The sequence below is a fragment of the Medicago sativa genome, chromosome 8 (genome assembly GCF_051527215.1).
Source record: "Medicago sativa cultivar Bolivia chromosome 8, Bolivia_mono, whole genome shotgun sequence".
Classification (NCBI taxonomy): domain Eukaryota; kingdom Viridiplantae; phylum Streptophyta; class Magnoliopsida; order Fabales; family Fabaceae; genus Medicago; species Medicago sativa.
Genome location: NC_140756.1, coordinates 77,618,475 through 77,640,969, shown reverse-complemented (window position 1 = coordinate 77,640,969; position 22,495 = coordinate 77,618,475). Strand labels below are relative to the sequence as shown.

Sequence of the window (22,495 nt, the reverse complement as noted above, 5' to 3'; positions counted from 1 at the left end):
CATTAATAAGCTAATATGCTTTTTGTGTATGGTTCATAAATAAGCTACTCATGAAAATGAGTTTTAGCTAAGAATCACATGAAAAACACATAAAGAAATTTACGTAAGTTTTGTCATGATTTCATACTTTTTATTCCATTCTCGGTTTTCTCCTTCATTAAATTTCATTTAGCATAGATTTTGTCAAATTTAATATATAATTCATTTATTTTTTAAATATTAAATTGATAGAGAAAATTGTAGATGATTATTTGATTAAATTATTTATTTTAATCAGTTTTATAGATTTATAACGAAATAATTTTGTTTGCTATGTTCTCATTATTTTTATTCTAAACACGCACTCTTATAATTTTAAACTTACTGAATAAGCGAAATGCTTAAATTTTTAAGCATTTTTGTTTATTTTTTAATTAAGTATCTAATTATATATATATATATATATATATATATATTTTTTTTTTTTATTTAGATTTTCTTTCACTTTGACGCTGAGCGTAGTAGAAAAGAAGTGAAGAATTTGAGGTCATGCAAGAAGTGAAGAATATGTTTCTCTGAAAATAACTTTGTGTTGCTGTTTACAAGGGCCTGTTTGATTTAGTTCTACAAAACAGTTTTTCGGTTTTTAAAAATTGAAAAATTAAAAACTTGTTTGGTGACATAATTTTACAAAACTATTTTCAAAAACTCTCCTATTTATCAGTTTTGGGAACTAAAAAACTAAAACAAAATTTAGAGGTTTTGACTTTTGGTTTTCAGTTTTGCATTTGGGATATGAAGAACAAAAACACGAAGTGACAATTATGTAACATTGTGCCATTTAGAAATCTAAAATGAAAAACATGGAGATGCAGTTCTGTAACATTACACCAAACATGTTTTTTGTAATTTTTTTTTATCCAAAACTCATTTTAAAATTGATTTATAAAAACTGATTTTAAATACCAAAAAGCAAAACTCATTCAAACAAGCCCTTGTCTAAATATTGTTTTTTTCGTTTGTATTAATTTTGACCATTTGAGTCATAATGCGATTGAAGTGAAGAATCTGTATGTTTCTCTAAAAATTTGTAGCAATGAACTCTTATTTGATTTGAGTTTGTATTCCACTTTTTGAAGTGAAAATATGAATTTTTAGTACACGAATTTTTAGTACACTAGAGTTCTTTATATCGTCTTGGTTAAATGATCTAGTAATTAGGCAAATTAAATAAATACATTTGAAATTTATCAGTGAAATTTAATAATACACCCATTCAATTATTATGATAAAATAATATATGGGGAGATGAGCTGAGATCCAGATCCACACGAACAGTTTTTTCATTAACTCTTTGGTTCGACGTACCCACAACGATGGCAAAACACCCGGTACATGCACCACCTCTGGTGGGGTGGAGGCGGTGGTGAATACTCCACACCCATATTTCGGTAGTATGTACTACACACGAGCGACGGTGTTGTCGGCGGCGAATCGCGAACTGCAATAGTAGACAAATCCGATCTGGAAAGTGAAGCACTTTGCGAGTTCTGATTGCGAAGGGAACATTTGTCGTGAAGAGAAAGAGAATTGCGACGAAAGGTTCGCCATGTGAATAGAGTTGCGACGGAAAGATTCGCTGGCTGTGACGGTGGAAAGTTTCGCCGCCGTGATAAGAGTTGCGGCGATCGTGAAAAGGGTTGCGATGGAAAGTTTCCCCGTGAAACAGCATTCCATGACATTGATCATGTTCAAACCTATGTTCAAACCTGTAGTTAGCTCCTGAAATCGTCAATACTTTGGGCAATGGTTCTTCGTTCAAATGTATAGAAAAGAAATATATATACATATTTTTATTAATCGGTTTATATTTGTAACAGTTTAAATTTAATGATAAAGATTAAATTTGTGTCTTGATATCTTATTTTCGAGAAAAGAAAATATAAACTACTTGTTAGAATATGTGGCAATTCCTTAACGCCTGTACGTGGCAATAACTCTACTGCGGTGACGATACTGTAGGGGAGGTCCTACGGGAAAATAGCTCGTCGCCAGGATGATAAAACAATACTCTCGATGAAAAGGCCGTCTTATTCAAAACCCCAATTCTCAAATCAAATCTCTCCCACTTCACACCTCGGAACACACAATTATTATATGCGCTTTCACATCTTATTAAGCTAAAATCTCTGGGGAGAGGAAAGGTTTCTTGTAGGTTCCTCCGAGTAACAGATCTAGTGGAGACAGGGTGGAGCCTGTAGCTCAGAGGATTAGAGCACGTGGCTACGAACCACGGTGTCGGGGGTTCGAATCCCTCCTTGCCGACAACCGGACAAAAGGGGAAGGACTTTTTGAATAAGAAAATCAATTATGATCGGGCTAGTGGAAGCAAAGCTATGGAACTTAGCTATCGATATTTTCTTGAAATGAAATAGTGTGACCTTAATTTCGTTCTTAAAATAAAAATGAAAATAAATATGAATACTATATTTATTTTCATTTTGTTAATTCTTCGACTTGAGGCAGAACAACAGAGCAAAGTAGCATAGCAAAAATGCGTTCCTCTTCATTAATATATTAAGATGCACTTCCTATTGCTAGTACCTCTATCCAGGTGAGTTCCAAGAGTGCATAAAGAGTGCAGGGGAAACTAACCAAACTAACTAACAACGTTAATTATTACATCCAGTTACAGCAGTTAGTCACAATTATTTAGTTTCCCATGTTCTTTTCTCATGTATACATTTCTAAGGGGTTGGCTCCTCTAAAATGAGTTTATTCCATTTCTAGAAATGGTGAGAAACTATTTCATATTATCCATCTAGTTTATATTCATTAAGTGCTTGAGTTTTCTAACTTGTTTGAAATTATGCTTGTAATCTAGCAGATTGAAATTTACGCCAACATTAACTCCCCTGAACTTAAATAAGATTTAGACCACAGGCTATAATTTTGAAAATTCCAAGTAAAATTTAACCAAGGAAAGGATAGTTTATGTGCACAGATTTACTTATCAGCAGCTGAATTGTATCAAATCCACCTACAGGCTCAAATATGAATTTTGTTAAAACCCAAATGTTCCTTGAAGTTGTAAATTATATAGTATAATCCAATCATTTTCAAATGCACTAAAATTATGTACTAACAAAAACTGAAAATCATCATATATAAAACACACTAAAATGATGTACTAACAGAAACTGAAAATCATACATTAAAACATAAACCCAAATACTCATGCTTCCCACATTCAATACACCAAATAATTACATTACAGTTTGGTAAAAAATGGTAGGGGAGAGGAAGAATGAAAGACATGGGAATGCAATTTAATCAGGATCCCTCATGGCAAATAAAATTAAGATGCTCCAAATTCACCAGATGTTCACAAATAAAATCAAGGGAAAGAAACTAAAATAGTAAATATCGAAGCATGTGAAATCATCTTAAATAATCAAATCCCTGTGTCGCATAGCAGTGTATACTGCATTGTGCATACATGCATTTTGCTGGACTTGTTGCTGCCAACTTGGAAGAATCGGAATTGACAGATAAGTTGCAAATGCAAGATAATAATAACAGGTAAAGAAACATTAAATTAAGGTCCATGTCCTGAAACATACTAGTGGGACTAGTCTACTAGGATAATTGTAATCACACAAAAGTGCCAATAAACATCTTCTACTACATTACAGATGTCCTAAATAATTATAGAGCAATTTATATTGTGCCTTCTTATAATTAGCAGGATACATATCAGGGCGTTCAAATCTGTTGTTATGGATTTGTGCAATCGACTTGTTTGGGTGATAACAAACGCAATGCTTCCGACCCCGTGACATCAGTTGATATCTTCTTACTTCTCCCACATTTTAATATCTTCAGCATCTCCTACATCAATCAAACAACAACACATAAATTAATGATATGAAACATCCTTAAATCAAACAAACAAATGAAATCTTAAATTAGAAGGAAGAATAGTACTCTTGAGGATATCTTTGTCGGAACTTTTGAGGATATGTTTGAGCTTTAATTTCAGAACCCTCAAACTCTTTTTCGCCATTGGAACCAATTGAAGAACTGTTGCTTCTCACAAAACCTAAAATCGGAATTTGAGTTTGTGAGAAATAGAGAAGAGAGATTCCTACACAAGAAGATGAACGAAGGTAGTTTGTTCTCTAGGGTTTTAAAGTGGGTTAATATATAGTAGAGTATTACTTTTCCCCACCCTGCTGTCTTCTCGCGTGCCCTGCAAAATTTCCAAAAATATCCCTGGTCCGGATTATATAATTCGGACAAGATTGTTAGTGATTTCCGGAATATAAAATCCGAACCAGATGTTGTGTGCTTTTTTGTGTCTTTCTTTGATGTCAAGGGTCTCTGTTGACCGTTATATGAACCCCACACAAACTGCAATGCAATTGCAGGGTTCATATGAACGGTCAACAATGACCATGACACCACCGACACCCCTAAAAAACTAGAAACATTTGAAGAAAATGGAAGAAAAGAGGTGAAGTGAAGAATGAATGTATTTGTTGAAGATGCACTACTAAAAAAACAGTGGTTTCGGACGGAATTTTCGGACGGATACGAATTTGTCTGAATTTTTCGGACGGATTTGGGACGGTTTTAACGGAGCGGAATTTTCGTCTCAAATCCGTCCCAAAATTGTGTGAAAATTTTAGCACATGTTCAAACAGGGTTTTTTCCCACGGATTTCGCACGGATTTATTTAAAAAAACAATTCCGTCCCAAAACCGTGTGAAATATTGAGACGAATTTCGGACGGCTAATATTTTTGAGGGTTTTAATTGGGAAAATTTCATCTCCCGCTTATCTCACAAAATTTCCCTCGTGTGCTTCTCTCATAACCCTAAAATTTCATCTCCCTCTTTCATAACCCTAAAACCAACTTCAAAATCAATTTCTCAGTGTGGTGCTCTTCAATCAACTTCTCATGTGCTGCTCTTCAATCAATTTCTTCCAAAAACTTCTCAAGCTGGTCAATCAATCTTTCAAGGTATCCAAGATTCTCTTCTCTTCTCTCCAGATCTGTGGATTGTCTGTATTTTTTTTAATTTCTCAGTGTTTTCTTCAACAAATCAAGCATGTTCCCATAAACTTGTACCTGATTCTTGGTTCAATTTTAGGGTTTATTTTGTTTTACTTATTAAGGTTTTTAGTGTGCTTAACTACCTACACTTGGATTCACGTTTGGTGTTGAAAATAACTGTGATTGAATAGTAATTTGTGGTACTTACTTTTACTAATTTGAAGATTAATTTCGTTGTCAAAATCGAAAAGGATTTGAATCTCTTTTAGTTACTGTAGTTTATAAAAATTTCATTTTTTGTTTCTTGAGTATTGTTATTTTCCCATCTTTTTCTTCTGAGTTCCAATTTAACGTAATTTACTCTCTTCTTCGATAGGACTAAACTGCATCCAGTTAGACATTAGGAGGGTTAAATTGAACATTAAAAAAACTAGATGAATGCAATTGAGTCTCGTAGACTTTTTTTTTTTTGTTTTTTGAGGGAGAGTTTCTTAGACTTAAATGCTGGATTGTGCTAGGAATTTTTTTGTTTATAATGATAAATTTCATATATATTTTTCTTTAAAGATAGATTAATGTCGTTTGCATATATTCTTAGGCATCATGTTAATTGTGGGTTTTGTGTTGAAAATAATTGTGGGTTTATTTCTTTGTTCACTTTTTGCTGTTGAAAGACTTGGATTCACTTTTAAGTTCTGAATTGTGGTTATAGAGTTACAGTTACAGTTTCAATTATGTTTTGATCATTGATAATGCGGATAAATGCAGCCACTTTTTTAAGATGCTAGTAAGAAATAAACTGTTTGTGGTTGCGATCACAAAGCAATTATTGATATCGCGGTTAAATGTCATTGCAATGCAATTTTTATTAGTTGTGTTTTAAGTATAGAGAATTGAGAGAAATCTCATATTGCATAGACTGCTGAAAAAAGACAAGTGTTTGAGCTATATATGCGGCTCACAAATCACAATAGCTAGCTAACTAACTACTAAGTTACATCTACTGCTAACAGATGGAAAACTGTCCTAATTGACTTTAGATGAAGTTAGTTGAATCTGACTAGCTTCTACATCCTTAACAGTACCAGGGTAATCCTAAACCTTTACTTCCTTAATAGTTTTAAAGCACACCTAACCTTTAAATTTTTATCGCCATTGTAATCACTTTCCCGATCTCTTTGTTCAATTTCATTAAATAGAGTAAAAGTTTTAGTGCTTTATGGCTGAGTTTTTTAATTTCTTATATGTGTAGTTTATGTGTAGTTAAACAACTTGAAACCATACATTAAATAGAGTAAAACTTGAAACTACCTGGTCTACATGTGAAGTTTCTTTGTTTAACAACATTGGATCATAAACCACCTGCTTATTGCATACCCAATTTTGTTAAAGACTCAATTTTCTCTGGTTTTCCTTCTTTGCAATAGTTGGTGTAGAGTACCAGTATCTTCTTAAATCTCTTCACAACACCATTAGAAAAAATTGCTCTAGTTTTCCTTGTTTTGTGCCACCTTGTTTCAATTCCTTCTCATAGTTAATAAAGACATTTTTGTAAAAATGCAATATTCTTTTATTTATTCATTAACTATGACATTAACAACGATTATTTTAGAAATGAAGAAGAATTTGTAAAGGAACTCATATGGTTAGATATGGAACCCTCGGGAATGCTTACTTAGATAGCTATCCGGTGGTTATTTTTGGCATTGTTGTTAGAGTGCTGCTGTTGTGGTTGTTTTAGTGCTGAGTTTTCTTTCTTTTTTTAGCTAGTTTTGGTGCCTTTAGCAGCTATGTATGGGGCGCTGCTTTGCTGCTGCTGTTTCTAGGTGCATCTAGTGTGTTTGTGCTGCTGTTTTTTTTCTAGGTGGTTGTTCTTTCTAGGTGCAATTAGTGTTTTTGTGCTGCTGTTTTTTTTTTCTGTTTTGGTCTGCCCTGTAAGCTTTTGCGATGGGGTGTTGTATTGTGTTTTCGGACCAACTTTCGTCTTGACAGTTGTGGCACAAAATAGGGAAAACTAGAGCAATTTTTTCCAATGGTGTTGTGAAGGGATTTAAGAAGTTACTGGTACTATACAATTTAGCTCTAGCCAGATGCTACAATGCTCCTTATACAAATTATGACCTTGGTGTTTTAGTGTGTGTATCTCGGTTCTGTTTTTCTGTTGGCATACTTTTGGTGTTTTATTGTGGTGAGGTACTGCTGTCACATTTGTGTTGTGTTCTTGCTTGTATATTTTGTTTTATGTTGTGTAATGTTTAAATCCTCATGTACTACTATGGAAATGAAATATGTATGTGGATGTTTTATTTTGCTTTTTATCGTATTTTTGTTACATGAAATCATTATTATTGTTGAACATGCAGAAGATTTTGAACAGAGATTATGATATTTTTTTCTATAAGAAAATGTTGGTTAACACTCTTTGGTTATCTACTCAAGACAATAGTAGTATATAGTTCTACATTACAACTAAAGGTGTGCTTTAAAAATGGTGCACCTATTTTTTTGCAATTTGATTTCTACTTAATAAGCAATATCAAAATTTGCTTGGGAATATCATTTATTTTTCTGGTTTTTACTTTTCAGTTCTTTATTCAATATCTCCTACTAGTAGAAGTAAAATTAATGTTGGTTCATTTACAGTACATGGATATGGCAAATTTAAGCCAAATATATGTTACTATTGAGTTGCATGTGTGATAAATTAACTCTAAATTCAAAATTTGATTCAAGTTGTCTTATTGTACCGGTACTCGTTTATATTAACAAGGTTGTGCATATCACAATGCTTGTTTATTTATCTATATTAAAATGTTGTATCTCTGGTCTTGAACAAAGTCTTTTTTAAAGGATTGAGATTGACCAAAAATTAGGAAGAGGATTTACCTTTTTCACTGTTAGAAGATAATCTTGAGGTTTACCTAGTTTTCTTTTGGTGTTTTATTGTGGTGAGGTAATGCTGTCACACATTTGTGTTGTATTCTTGTTTGTATATTTTGTTTTATGTTGATTTGATTTATATGAAAATTATTAGTTGTTGTTCTGAGTTAGTTGTTTTATGTTGATTTGATTTATATGAAAACTTATAGTGACATAACAAGTTAACACATTGTGAACAGTCTTGTAAGATCTAAGACACCATGGACACTTTACTATAGAAGTTATGAAATTGCTAGATTTATACATGCATTGCTAAATTTATTCACATGAAACAGAATATGGGAATCCCTGAACATCGAAAATGGATGTATAAAAGACTTCTTCCCAATCGGGCAGGAATGAGAACAGAATTTGTTAGTGGTGTTAAGAATTTTATAGAACAAGCAATTAGGCAACCCGAGTTTACAGATAATGGGGGTAAACTTAGGTGTCCTTGTAATAAACATAGAAACATAGATTTCTTAACTCCTGGTGAGGTTACGCTCGATTTGTATAAGCATGGTTTCAAGCCGAAGTATTGGTGTTGGGATTCTCATGGGGAGAGTTCTTTAAGCTCAAGTAGTAGAAATGCAAATAACGTGAGCAGAGAAAACACATGCAGCCAGTCGTCAAGTTTCGAGTCACAACGAAATACTTACGAGGCTATGATTTTTGATGCTATTAGGCCAGAAAATTTGGACCAATTTGAGCCACAACCGGAGGAACCTCCAAACAGGGAAGCCAAACTCTTTTATGATTTGTTACAATCTGCGCAACGACCATTGTGGGAGGGCTGTGATACCCACTCTGAATTATCTATAAAAAGTTTTGATAAGCTACTAAAAGCTATGAAGAAGGGTATGCCTAAGGATAACTGTCTCGTCCCTAATTTCTACTATGCAAAGAAGTTGGTATCAAAGCTTGGAATGGAAAGTAAAGTAATAGATTGTTGCATCAACGGTTGTATGTTGTACTACAAAGACTACGAAATGGCCAAAGAATGTCGGTTCTGCCATGCTCCAAGGTATAGGGTAGGTAAAGGGGGTAAAGAGTTAGCTTTAAAGAGTATGCATTATCTACCGATCACACCAAGGTTAAAGAGACTATACGCGTCAGCAAATTCTGCACGCCATATGAGATGGCATTATGAGCACCAACAAGTTGAGGGTGTCCTTGAACATCCTTCTGATGCAGAAGCATGGAAGCATTTTGATCAAAAGTATCCAGAATTTGCTTCTGAATCACGCAACATGAGACTTGGATTATGTTCCGATGGATTTACTCCTTTTGGTCAATCTGCTTCTCCATATTCATGTTGGCCTGTAATTGTGACTCCATACAACCTCCCTCCATGGATGTGTATGTCTACTCCTTATTTGTTTTTGACAATGATCATTCCCGGCCGTAGTAATCCCAAAGGTAAGATAGATGTGTATTTACAGCCGTTGGTTGATGAGTTAAAGTCATTGTGGGACGAGGGTGCTTTAACCTATGATGTCTCCAAAAAACAAAATTTCGTAATGAGAGCTACTTTAATGTGGACAATTAATGATTTTCCCGTATATGGAATGTTGTCAGGATGGATGACAGCCGGAAAAATGGCATGTCCTTGTTGTATGAATCACACAAAAGCATTTCGATTGCAGAATGGTGGTAAGTCATCATGGTTTGATTGGAGCACTAACTTGATTCGACACAATCTTGATGTCATGCATATTGAGAAAAATGTATTTGATAATGTGTTTAATACTGTTATGGACATCAAAGGAAAAACTAAAGATAATATAAAGGCAAGAATGGATTTGAAATTATATTGCAAACGCAAGGACCTAGAATTACTTCAACAGAGTAATGGGAGGACCATAAAGCCCAAGGCAAACTACACATTTACTCTGGAGCAAAAAAGAGCAGTTTGTGAATGGGTAAAATGTTTAAAGATGCCAGATGGATATGCTTCAAACTTGGCTAGATGTGTTGACATGAAGGAAGGAAAGTTACATGGAATGAAAAGTCATGATGCTCATGTGTTCATGGAACGCTTACTTCCACTTGCTTTTAGCTCATTACCAGACCAAACATGGAAAGCTATAACCGAGCTTAGTCAATTCTTTAGAGATTTATGCACAACGTCACTACGAGTAGATGATCTTATTAGCCTTGAGAAAAATATTCCAGTGGTGATATGTAAATTGGAACGCATTTTTCCTCCGGGTTTTTTTGACTCAATGGAACACTTACCCATTCACTTACCATATGAAGCAAGAGTTGGAGGTCCAGTGCAATATAGATGGATGTATCCCTTTGAGAGGTATTATTTACATGCACCATAGACATAATTTTTAGCTTATTGTCTACATTAATAGTTTTTTTTTTTTTGTAAATTGTGTTACTAAAAAATTCTTTATTTATCGCAGATTTCTCCATCACCTTAAAAAGAAGGTTAAAAATAAGGCCCATGTTGAAGGATCAATAATTGAGTCATACCTTATAGAGGAGATTGCTCAATTTTGCACGTATTATTTTGAGACAAGTGTGCAACCCAACAATACTAGCATTGGAAGAACAGAGGGTGATGAGGATTTGGCACAATCTTTATTTCCCATTTTTAATTTGCCTGGTAGATTTGCTGGTCAATGCAAAAGTCGTTTTTTGGAGGATAAGGAATTTACTGCTGCCATGAATCATGTATTAATCAACTGTGATGAGATTCAACCCTATATTGAGTAAGTACTTTCTAAAATAAAAACTTCTTCATTTCCTAATTGTGATAATTATAATTGAATTAAATTATGTAACAATAGGATCTTTGTTGAGACACTACGCATAACTCATCCTAACATGAGCGACGAACATGCTGATAAATGCATTGAAGAAAACTTTGCAGCATGGCTAAAAGATTATGTAAGTATATTTTGAAAACTTTTCTGCATGCTGATTACATACATATTATTTTGTACGCCTTCTTTTAGTAACACTCTTATTGTTGAATGATTTTGAATAGGTTGACAATCCTTCAAATAATGTGCTAGATCCAAATATACATGCTTTAGCATGGGGTCCTTCAAGAGTTGTAAAAACATGGCCTATTTACTTTGTGAATGGCTTCAAATTTCACACGAAAGCACATTCAATTGGAAAGTCTACTATGAATTGTGGAGTGTGTGTTAAAGGTACGGGATATGGTGAATATGAAAATGACTTTTATGGTCAACTTGAAGAAATAGTTCAAATTGAATATCCTGGAATACCTCTGAAAAAGGTCGTGTTGTTTAAGTGTGAGTGGTTTGATCCTACAATTGATAGAGGAACAAAGGTTAATAAACAATATGGAATCACTCAAATTCGACATAATCGACGTTATGGGAAGTACGATCCATTTATTCTTGCAGATAAGGCAATTCAAATTTATTTTGCTCCACATCCAATATGCTCTAGGAGTAATGCAGATTGGTGGTTTGTAGTCAAAACAAAGGCAAGAGGTGTGATTGAGGATCAACAAGTTGATGACTCTGCATATCAAGAGGATTTTCTGGATCAAAATATTGCTGGCATCTCAGTTGACACTGATTTTCCTGTGACTTTGTTAGATGTTGATGGAAGATTTGATGAGATTGATGACCATGAGTTGATAGTTGATCATGCCATGGACAATGATGATGAGGATGAGGAAGAGGAGGAGGAGGAAGAAGAAGAAGAAGAAGAAGAAGAAGAAGAGATAATGGATGGTGGTTGGTGAGCGAGACAGGGATGAAGGGTTTAGGGATCAAAGTGATAAAAATGAATGAATTTGTGTATTTTAATATTTCTAATGATTTTTTTTTACTATGTTCAGCCTTGATGTCTTACTATGCTCAGCCTTGATGTGTACAGTATGCCATTTGTTTAATTTTGATGTAGTTATTTAGGTAGTTAATCAAATTGTTGTTTTAGATGTCTGGAAGAGGTAATAACAGAGGTGGAAGGACTTTATCCTCACGAGGCCGACACTCAACTGGCAGAGGGAGAATTGTTGTACAAGTTACACCTACTATACCATCTCCACAGGTACCTCTAAATCAATCATTATCACATGCACAACTTACGCCATCACCACACATAAACACTATGCCATCATCATCACCGTCACCAACTCAAACCCCAACACCAACTCCAACCCCATCAGCTACTATACCTCAAAATCCAACTCCGAACGCATCAACTACCATACCTCAAAATTCTGAACAAACTTTGCCACACACTCAATCATCTGCCATTGAACCTGATGATGATGAAGGAATTGATCAAGAAGGCCTTGACGAAATAGAGCCGTATGGAAATGAGTAAGTTAAATATTATACTTTTGAGAAATTAACTTTTTTTTTTTGTAGAAAATAATTGATGCATGTATATTAACAATTTGTATTAACAGGTTCAATCCATCAACTGCTATTCGTTTCTTGACGAAATCCATTAAGAGCAAATTTGATTGGTTTATTCCTACATGGGGACATGCATCTCTTGACCAGAAGTTGTTATGGTTTACTGAATTTAAGGTAATAGTTATATAATTAGTAATTTTATAGTTAATTAGTAATATATTTCTTTAAGAAGAATACTTAGCTACAATGCTTTATATAAAGTTCAGTTGTTCTTAACATAAATTTTGCTAAACGACTTTGTTTTAATGATACAAAATGCCTTTGTTGATGTAAGTTTTTGGTAGTTAAGATGAATATTAGTGTAGAACAGTACAAACAGTGCACAAAGTACTTTATCTAAGTGTTCTTTTTTTTCATTAGTTAAATGTAATTTACTGAACAATTAAAGATTCTTGAAATTTTTGAATTGCTAACATGTTAATTGGGTGCACTTTTGTAGAAGTATTGTACATGGCATCCTAAATATGATGCTAAGATTCGCCAAATTTTTGAAATCAAGGGAGAAACTAGATTCAGAGGTATGATGTGGCAAGAGAGGAAAAACTATGCAAATAATTCCGAATACAGGCCAAAGTACATCTCTGAGCCAATATGGAATCAATTAATACATTATTGGGCATCCGATAAAAATTTTAAGAATTTATCAGTGGCAAACATTGCAAATCGTGCTTCAACTCAAGGTAGCTCCATTCATACTGCTGGTTCTATATCTATGGGTGAGAAGGGACGTAGGATGGTAAGACACGTGATATTTTCTGATTAATTTGTGAACAACATATTGGAAATTTTCTCATTGAAGTTATGGAAAAAATGTAGGAGAATGAAACAGGAGCCACGCCTGCAGTGGAGGAGGTATTTGCTCTTTACCACATTCGAAAGGATAAGAAATGGGTTGATAGTAGAGCTGAGCATGCTTATGTAAGTATCTATTTAACATTACATATTTATATATAATTTAGTTATGATAATATTGATATGGGAGGTAGCAATTTGGGTGATTTGGAAGATTAGAAATGGGTGCATTTTTAATAATTAGATTGCTAGGTGGGATGACTTGGTGGAGGAGGTAAAGGTTATGTCGTGGAGGTGGTTGTTAGGAAGTTTTAATATTCCGACTTGTATGTACTACGAGTGGTGTTGGAATCCCCGGGAATGCTTGAATAGATGACTGGCTTTTTTGTTTTCCCTGCTGGTGTGGCGCTGCTGTTTTTATTGGTGTTGTTTTCCTGCTTCTGTAGCTTGGTTAGGGAGCTGGTTTTTACTGTTTTTCTGCAGGGACTGATTTGGCCAGCTGCTGGTTTTTGGGTGGGGTGCGCTGGTGTTTGTGCAGCCTTGGTTTTTTGGTTGGTGTTAGTGGATTTCAGGCTTCAGGTTTGGCAGTGGTTAGTGTCTGTGTTGTTAGCAGGTGGTGTGTGGAAGGCTTAGCCGTTTGGTTTCTTTGGGAGTTTTTCTTTGGGATTGATTTTTTTTGTTGTATCCCTTTGTTTTCCTTGATAAGGGTTTTTTTTTATTGAGTGGCTGCCATCACAGGTAACTGCGTTTGGACAGCTGTCTGCGCACGGCAACTAGCCTAACCAAAACAGCCACGACCATAATTCATCTATGATTTTACTAAAATTACAGATTTTAATTGGTTGTAAGTCAAATGACTAACATAATTCAAAATTGCAGGGAGCTTTTAAGAAGAGAAAAGCAGAGCTTTTGGAAATATCTGTCTCAAAATCAAGAGGAAGAAGGATTGTCTTCTGAAAGCCATCATAATATGCCAGATGACTTGACTATTTGGAAGGAAGTAGCTCCCAAAGGTAAAAAAGGAAAACTATATGGTTTAGGTTCTATAGGAACAAATGCTTCGAAGTATACTATTGGTTCATGCTCAAATATCTTTAAGGAAAAAAACATGGAACAAGAGCTCCTAAAATGGAAAGAAAAGGCAAAAGAGCAAGAACGTATAAACCAAGAGGAAAAACAAAAATTGGAGCAGCAACAAAAAAGAATTGAGTCAAATGAAAGCATGCTTGCAGCTTTATTTGAAAAGTTGAATATGCCATTGCCTCCAAACTTTGCTTGTGCGACACCTATTCAAGATGAACCAAATGATGTTGCTGAAGCCTCTAATGCAAACAATGATGATAATTTTAGATTTGATTGATAAGTTTGGCCCAACTAGTTTTATGTTGTTCTACTGTTTTGTGGTTGTTGCTGCCAATTTCTCTTTTTTTTGATGAATTATGTGTTTGACTGCTGCTGTCTTGTATTTGGCTTTGTCATGGGAGTTCCTTTTGGTTGGAGTTATGTTTCCAAACCTCTTTACCTTGTTTTTTTGGCTATTTACTTTTTGAGGGCAGTTGTTGTCTCCCCTATCCCTGCTAGTGCACTTGATTGTGTTACTTTTATTGTTGAGTACCAACTAATGAACAATTTAGTCATGTTAGTTTGTGATATATTGTGTTAGAACATTGAGCACTTATATGAATCTAGTTTATATAATTTTGTTTCAGACAATGAACATTTGTTTACTTTTGAATTATTATTTATTTTTATTTGATTTAGTATATATTATTGAATATAAATTTTACATATTGGAATTTATCCCAAATTCATTAAAAATATGAATTGTGGCAATTCTCTAAAATAAAAAAAATTATAACCACGACTGAAAAGCGTGGAAAATATTTTAAAGCAGTTTAAATCCGTCCGAAAATTGTTGGAAAATTTATCTTAAATCCGTCTGAAAACCGTAGGAAATTTTAACTCAATTCCGTCTGAAATCCGTAGGAAATTTTAAAACAATTCCGTCCGAAATTCGTAGGAAATTCAATTAAATTCCGTCTGAAAACCGTAGGAAAATAAATTCAATTTCGTCCGAAATCCGTTTGAAGTTTAGTCCAATATCCCACAACTGTGTTTGTGCGAAAACTGTACGAAATCCGTCTGAAATATATTTCGGACGGAATTTGGGACGAAAATACAATTTGCGACGCGGCTTTTTCGGACAACGGCCTATCTGTCCGAATTTCGTCCGAAAACACATTTCCGTCCGAATTCCGTGGGAATTTTCCGTAAATTCCGTCCCAAAACCGTCCGAAATTTTGTCCGAAAATGACCTTTTTTTAGTAGTGATGGAAGCCTATTTATAGCCTAAAACAAGTCATAGGTCATTAATACAGTCAATGAAAACGTGTTAGTGGTTGTAACCGTCCAAACCCACATTAATGGCTCTCTTTCAAAAGAATTCAAGCTCTCTTTCAAAAGAATCCAATGCTGAAGCTTTCCGGATTTTACATTCCGAAATGTCCTTAGCCCTACAAGAAGTGTCAACTTTTCCCTCATTCACCATTATCGCATTAATCCGGAAAATATATTCCGGAAAATAGACGTGCATTCCGGATTTTATACTCCGGAATGCATCAGTCATGGCCGGTGGTCTGCACCACAGGTTTTTGTTGGTGGTCAGGTCAAAAAAACGCGTTTTACCACGTTTTTTGACTGCATTTATGACCTCCCAACCGTTTTTGACCCACCCCTCCCTATAAATAGTCTTCCAATCCCCACTATTTCTCACACCACCCTCTCCTCCTCTTCTTCCTTCTACAACCATGGTTTTTCATCGTTGACCTTTCATAGATAAGGGCCTCATTGAAAACTTTTAGGGTTTGTATGAACGATCAATGAGGATGGAACCGCGCTACAACTAAGTGCGGTTCACCTGAGGGTCATGTGGGTCAGTGTGGTTCTTAGCTTCGCCTGCCTGGGCGTAAGTTTGAGCACCCCCTACCTCCCTCAGGGGCATTGTTTTCTTCTTCCCGCTCTCCTCTTCCCTCCTCCTCCGGTTTTCCTCCAATAGGCAAACTACTGCTATGTCCTATCACATAACAGTGGTTAGGCTCTTAAGAGATTAGAATTAGGCTCTTAAAAGATTAGAAATAGATTTAGGATCTTATGTAATAAGCTTAAAAAGCTTGAAAATTATTGTAATGTATTGTTCATATATTAATAAAATGAGTTGTTTTTATGTTTGTCTTTTTATTTCTGTTTTTTTATTTTATTTGCATTTTATTTTACGAATTGTAAAGCTTAAAATTGCAAAAGTTCTGGTAAAACACTATTCCGGATTTTAAAATCCGGATACACCTGCAAAATTCTAACAATTCAATCCGGAAAACGAAATCCGGACCAGGGGTAAAATTGAAAAAAAAAATAGGGCGCGCGGGGAAAGTGATGAGTCAATAATTAGTCTAATTTATCGCATTATTTAGTTTAGTTTTATTAAAGATTTGATTTTATTTTATTGCAATTTATTTCCTTTTTGAATATTTTACTTCAAATTGCTTTTTATTATATTTTAGGAACGAATATATGCTGGAAGGTGTCTTGGAGCAAAAGAAAGAGGACTGGAGCAAATACAGTGCGAAAATACGAAGATACGGAACAAAAATATGTTCCCACCAAGTCAGAAGCTTGGCACGGCCAGTGCTAACATGTGGCACGGCCGTGCCACCTCCAGAGGCCACTTTTGCTGCTTTTTCTTCAAGCCCAAGTTACCCTGTTGCAGCTTTACTGTTTTGCCCTTTTAGTTGCTTAGTTTCTAAGTCGATTGTAAAGCTATAAATAGAGTAGCTCTCCACCATAAACATTCACCTTTACTTTGAATATTTTAAGTATTATTTCAATAAAGTCTTTATTTCCTTTTACTTTCTTTTCTCGCAATTTACTTTATCGCATTCTCTCTTCTTCCCCCATGTCTACGATGAACATGAGTGAGTAGACTTCTTTGTCTTGGGATTGTTGGATAAGTCTAATGTCGTAATCCAGATCAAGCCAAGCCTTAAACCCTAATTATATGTTACCTTAATTCCTAATCTAAATTCACCGTTTTAACATGAATTAATTATTATCAAACTGTGGAAGCGAACGCGGAGGGTTTGATAATGGTTAATTCATCATCACAGATATCAATTCATAAAGCGAACGCGGAGCTTTGATATCCGAACAAGTGAATTTAGACAAGGTTTGCGAAACATGAGAATAGTCTAGCAAACCTTGGGACACATAAAGTTTCGATCTTCAAGGGTCCCAAAGGCAATCACCCATGAGAATAGGTGTGGTTGTTGGAGGGATACACTCACTGACTTCGAGAGAAGCTGTGATATGCTAAAGAGAAACTTGTCCTTAGAAATTAAGATTAACATAGAATTATAAAGTGTAAGGCTTGCTTGTGAAAAGATTCGTTATTATGATGAACCAATGATCCCAAGGCTCTTTATTATTATTGTTATTTACTTTCAAACAACTGCACTCTCAAACTTCTTATTTCTTTCTCCTCTAATCATTTTCTAAAAGTTAATTAGATTGAACAACTCCCTAGCGGAACGATACTCTACTTACTACTATTACTTCGATAGGCCGTGCACTTGCGATTTGGCCCTATCAAGTTTTTGGCGCCGTTGCCGGGGAGTTAACTAATTTAATTAACTTTTCTTTAGTGATTAGATTTCTCTCTTCTTCTTCCTTTCTTTTCATTTTTAACCTTTTATTTTTCTGTTACCGTTAACTTCTTGAGTTCTCAATTTTTTATGCGAAAAACCAGGAATCGAGTTGTAATAATCAACAAGATCGAAAGGTATTTGCATAAACGAAAGAGAGACGCACGAAATAACACCGCCATGGCTAATCGCACTCTCAAAGAGTATGCAACGCCGTCTACGGCTGAGCCACAAGCTGTTATTGTGTACCCAACGGTTGAGGATGACAACTTTGAAATTAAGCCTGCCCTACTTAACTTGGTGCAGCAAAACCAATTCTCGGGATCCCCCATTGAGGATCTCAATCTTCACATATCTGTTTTTCTACGAATTAGTGGAACCATGAAGAAGAACCAAGAGGCCGTAAGACTTCATCTCTTTCCCTTTTCCTTAAGGGATAGAGTTAGCGCTTGGTTCCATTCCCTCGAAGTCGGTTCCATTACTTCATGGGATCAGATGAGGCAAGCATTCCTTGCCCGGTTTTTCCCCCCATCCAAAACTGCTAAACTTAGGGACCAAATTACACGGTTCAATCAAAAAGATGGGGAATCTCTCTATGAGGCGTGGGAGCGTTTCAAAGAAATGCTAAGACTTTGTCCCCACCATGGCCTAGAGAAGTGGCTTATAGTCCACACTTTTTATAATGGCTTGTCTTATACCACTAAGATGTCTGTTGATGCAGCTGCAGGTGGAGCTCTTATGAACAAGAACTATACGGAGGCATATGCCTTGATTGAAGATATGGCTCAAAATCATTACAAATGGACTGACGAGAGAGCCATCACTAGTTCTTCATCCTTCAAAAAGGAGGTAGGTATGTACGAAGTCTCTAACTATGATCACCTTGCTTCTAAAATTGATACACTAACTGAAAAACTTGAAAAACTCAATGTTAGTGCTATCAATTCTGCTTCTACTCCTTCTTGTGAAATTTGTGGTATAACTGGTCATGCTGGTGTTGATTGCCAACTAGGTAGTGCTATTAAAGGTGTTGAGCAAATGAACTATGCTCAATACAACCAAGGGATGAGACAAAATCAAAATTTTTATAAAAACCAAAATCCCTATGGACAAGTAGCACCACCCGGTTATGCAAACAACCAGAGATTCACTCAGAAATCTAATTTGGAAATTTTGTTGGAAAATTCTATTGCCAACCAAAACAAACAACTTCAAGAACTCAAAAACCAAACTGGATTTCTAAATGATTCTTTTTCCAAGCTCAATACCAAAGTTGATTCTATCTCTACTCATTCTAAAATGCTTGAAACACAAATCTCCCAAATAGCTCAACAAGTGTCCACTCTTTCTCAAGCACCGGGAGTCTTTCCTGGTCAAACCGAAGCCAACCCTAAAGCTCATGTTAATGTCATATCTTTTGAGGGTAGTAAGTTAGGAGATACTATTGCTAAGGTTCACAACCTCGAGAAAGAAAATGTCAAGCCTTTAGGTGAGAAAACTGTGATAGAGAGTGAGAAACCGCTTGATAAGACTCTAGCTCCCTCCCCGTTAAATATTGCTAAGCTTAAATTAGAGGGTCAATTCAATAAGTTTGTCAACATTATTAAAAGAATTTGCATTAAAATCCCCCTTGCGGAAGCTTTGTCTAGGATGCCTCTATATGCCAAGTTTTTAAAGGAAATTTTTTCAAAGAAAAGGGCTATAGAGCATAGTGAGACGATAGCTTTGGCTAAGGACACTAGTGCAATCATCCAAAAGATACCCCCTAAGCTTAGAGATCCAGGTAGTTTCGCCATACCTTGTATGATTGGGAGTGAGACCGTTGACAATGCCCTGTGTGACTTAGGAGCTAGCGTTAGTTTGTTACCTTTGTCCCTCTTTAAACAGATGGGAATAGGAGAGTTGAAACCTACCGAGATAGAATTAAAGTTAACTGATCGTTTTACCATGAAACCAATAGGATTTGTTGAGGACATACCTGTTAAGATAGAAGGGATATACATCCCGACTGATTTTATAGTCATTGACATCAAAGAGGACGAAGACGTCCCGATAATCCTAGGCAGACCTTTCTTAGCCACTGCAGGAGCTCTTATAGATGTTAAACTTGGTAGGATTGTCTTTCAAGTGAGTGATACAATGGTAGGATTTGAGTTGGAAAACGTTATGAAAGGTCCCGCTCTTTACTCTTGTTGCATGCTTAGAGATCATGTTGTGAAAGAACGTTTTATAGCGTCATCTGCACAATATGATATCTTTGATCCATTCTAAGGACCTGTCAAGCTAATGACATTAAAAGAGCGCTTCGTGGGAGGCAACCCACGCATTTATTTGCTTTATTTTCTATGTTTTCCTTTGTTTTAAGTGTTTTGTAGGTAATTGTCCGAGTGTGATTCAAGAAAAGTTGAAAAATCTGAAGCCCCCAGGACCAGAAGGTTGGCACGGCCCGTGCTAAGGTTGGCACGGCCGTGCCAGGTTTTTAAAGCAAAAAAAAGGAGGTTGAAGTCAGAAAGATGGCGCGGCCCGTGCCAATAGGTGGCACGGCCGTGCCCGACATCTATAGCCTATATACCCAAATTTTTCTCTTCTTCTCCATTCATTCTCAAACACAACCCTCTTTCATCTTTCAAACTTCTCTCTAAACCTCCATAACCACCCAATTTCAAACCTTTATATCTCACTCAAAACTCCACTAATTCACACAATTCTTTCACCAAATCAATTCCAAACTTCATTCCAAACACAAACCACCAATCAAAAACAACTTTCATCCATTCAAATCCATAATTAACCAAACCTTTATCTTCATAAACCTTTACCCAAAAACCACAAAATCTTGACCAATCTCTACATCTAAACCCATAAACCTTCCTAAAACATAAACCCCAACCCTAAACCAATCATTTCCACCAAAAGTCTTCACAAACCCTAAACCTTCATACCAACCATAACCAAGGTCAAATGGCTTCAAGCAGAAGAAGTGGAAAGGAGCCAGCAAGTTCTTCCGGTCCTCCCCCAAAGAAGCAAGCACAATTTACGAATCACGGAATCCAGTTCAAGGACAACAAGCAAAGGGACAGGTATAAAATTCTAATCTCTAAACCTTTGCATCCTTCTCGATATCCTGATACCCATACTTTAGACGTGCTAGAGCTTTTAGATGATGTTGTTAGAATGATAGGCAAGCTAGGTTGGACTAATTTGTTGAAGCCTATGCGGGGTTATGAAAATTTCACTTATGAATTTTTAAGCTCAATTGTTTTCACTAAAGATAAGTTGAATTTTGATGACCCTAACCATAGAGTTGTTTTCCGATTAATGAATGTCGATTATAATATGTCTCGTCAGCACTTTTGTGAAGCCTTAGGTTTTGCAAATGAGGGGTATATTCATGATCATTGGGATCCTAGCCTAAAACCAGATAACTATGAACCAGCTGACTTTTGGAAACAAATCACCGGTCTTAAGAAATACGTCCCTAGGGCAAACAAAGCTAGCAACATTCACAACCCCGTACTTAGGTACCTTCAAAGGGTGATGGCCTGCACTATTTGGGGAAGAACCGAGCTAGGAAACACTAGAACCGATGAGTTGTTCATGTTATGGGCAATGCTCTACAACCACCCCGTCAATACTTGCTTCTATTTGATTGATTACCTAGACTTTGTCGGTACTAGACCGGTCGGTAGAGGAGACATAGTGGTGGGTGACATCATTACATACATAGCTAGGTGTTTTGGAGTGGGTGAAGATGAGGGGATCAAACCAATTGAGGGAAACAATAGGCTTAACACAGAAACCCTTATTGCTTTGAATTTCATCAAACATCGTCCACCCCTCCATTACCAACTCAAGCTAAACGTACCAATCTTGTTTTTACTTCCTATCCCATCTCGGACTACCACCGAGGTGGAAGAAAATTGGTTGTATGTTGATGATGTGCAGGTTCTTGAAGAGCGAGATCATGATGCGGGAGAGGGTGCTCACATGCACCATGAAGAAGGAGAAGGTGCTAATTTGCACCAAGAGGAACACCATGACCATGAAACCGGTGAGCTCAATGAAGATCAAAGATGGGCATAGATTCACAATGAAGTTGAAAGAGTGAGCACCGAGCAACAAAGGCAAGGTGTTGAAATCGCCGGACTAAGGAACGATGTTCAAAGGGGCAACCGCTTAACTCAAGAAAATAATGAGATGCTCCGCCGGATGATGCAACACCTACAACTCCAAGGTCCTCCTTATGGACCTCAATAGACATTGTGAGCTTTCCTCTTCCTCCCTTCCCTTCTCTCTTCTCTCTTTCTCCTACTCTCTCTATCTATCTCTTCTACTCCTTCTTCTTCTACTTCTTCTTCTACTCATTCTTCTTCTACTTCTTCTTCTTCTTCTTCTTCTTCTTCTTCTTCTTCTTCTTCTTCTTCTTCTTCTTCTTCTTCTTCTTCTTCTTCTTCTTCTTCTTCTTCTTCTTCTTCTTCTTCTTCTTCTTCTTCTTCTTCTTCTTCTTCTTCTTCTTCTTCTTCTTCTTCTTCTTCTTCTTCTTCTTCTTCTTCTTCTTCTTCTTCTTCTTCTTCTTCTTCTTCTTCTTCTTCTTCTTCTTCTTCTTCTTCTTCTTCTTCTTCTACTCATTCTTC

General features: G+C 35.9%; 1 protein-coding gene, 1 long non-coding RNA gene and 1 other non-coding gene across 3 annotated transcripts; 1 reads left to right on the top strand and 2 right to left on the bottom strand.

Annotated features, from left to right (window-relative positions):
* Positions 1-3,555: 3,555 nt before the first annotated feature.
* Positions 3,556-4,142, bottom strand: LOC146901783 (uncharacterized). Its single transcript, XR_015023716.1, has 2 exons — positions 3,967-4,142; positions 3,556-3,870 (listed from the first exon to the last, which is right to left on the bottom strand). It is a non-coding gene; the product is annotated as an uncharacterized LOC146901783 (long non-coding RNA).
* A 2,258-nt stretch (positions 4,143-6,400) lies between these two features.
* On the top strand, positions 6,401-12,919 carry LOC146901782 (uncharacterized). The gene is made up of 6 exons (XM_085735576.1): positions 6,401-10,265; positions 10,372-10,680; positions 10,759-10,858; positions 10,959-11,127; positions 12,366-12,489; positions 12,815-12,919. Exons 1-5 carry the CDS (start codon positions 8,245-8,247, stop codon positions 12,395-12,397), a joined length of 2,631 nt encoding a protein of 876 aa, XP_085591702.1. The 5' UTR covers positions 6,401-8,244; the 3' UTR covers positions 12,398-12,489; positions 12,815-12,919.
* A 5,485-nt stretch (positions 12,920-18,404) lies between these two features.
* Positions 18,405-18,511, bottom strand: LOC146901781 (small nucleolar RNA R71). The gene has a single exon (XR_015024313.1). It is a non-coding gene; the product is annotated as a small nucleolar RNA R71 (small nucleolar RNA).
* Positions 18,512-22,495: the final 3,984 nt, after the last annotated feature.

Bases quoted from the DNA above. Each gene is read 5' to 3' on its own strand.
- LOC146901782 (XM_085735576.1), top strand. From the start codon at position 8,245: ATGAAACAGAATATGGGAATCCCTGAACATCGAAAATGGATGTATAAA. The intron at 10,681-10,758 runs GTAAGTACTTTC...ATGTAACAATAG, and splicing joins GAGATTCAACCCTATATTGA to GATCTTTGTTGAGACACTAC. The intron at 10,859-10,958 runs GTAAGTATATTT...GATTTTGAATAG, and splicing joins CAGCATGGCTAAAAGATTAT to GTTGACAATCCTTCAAATAA.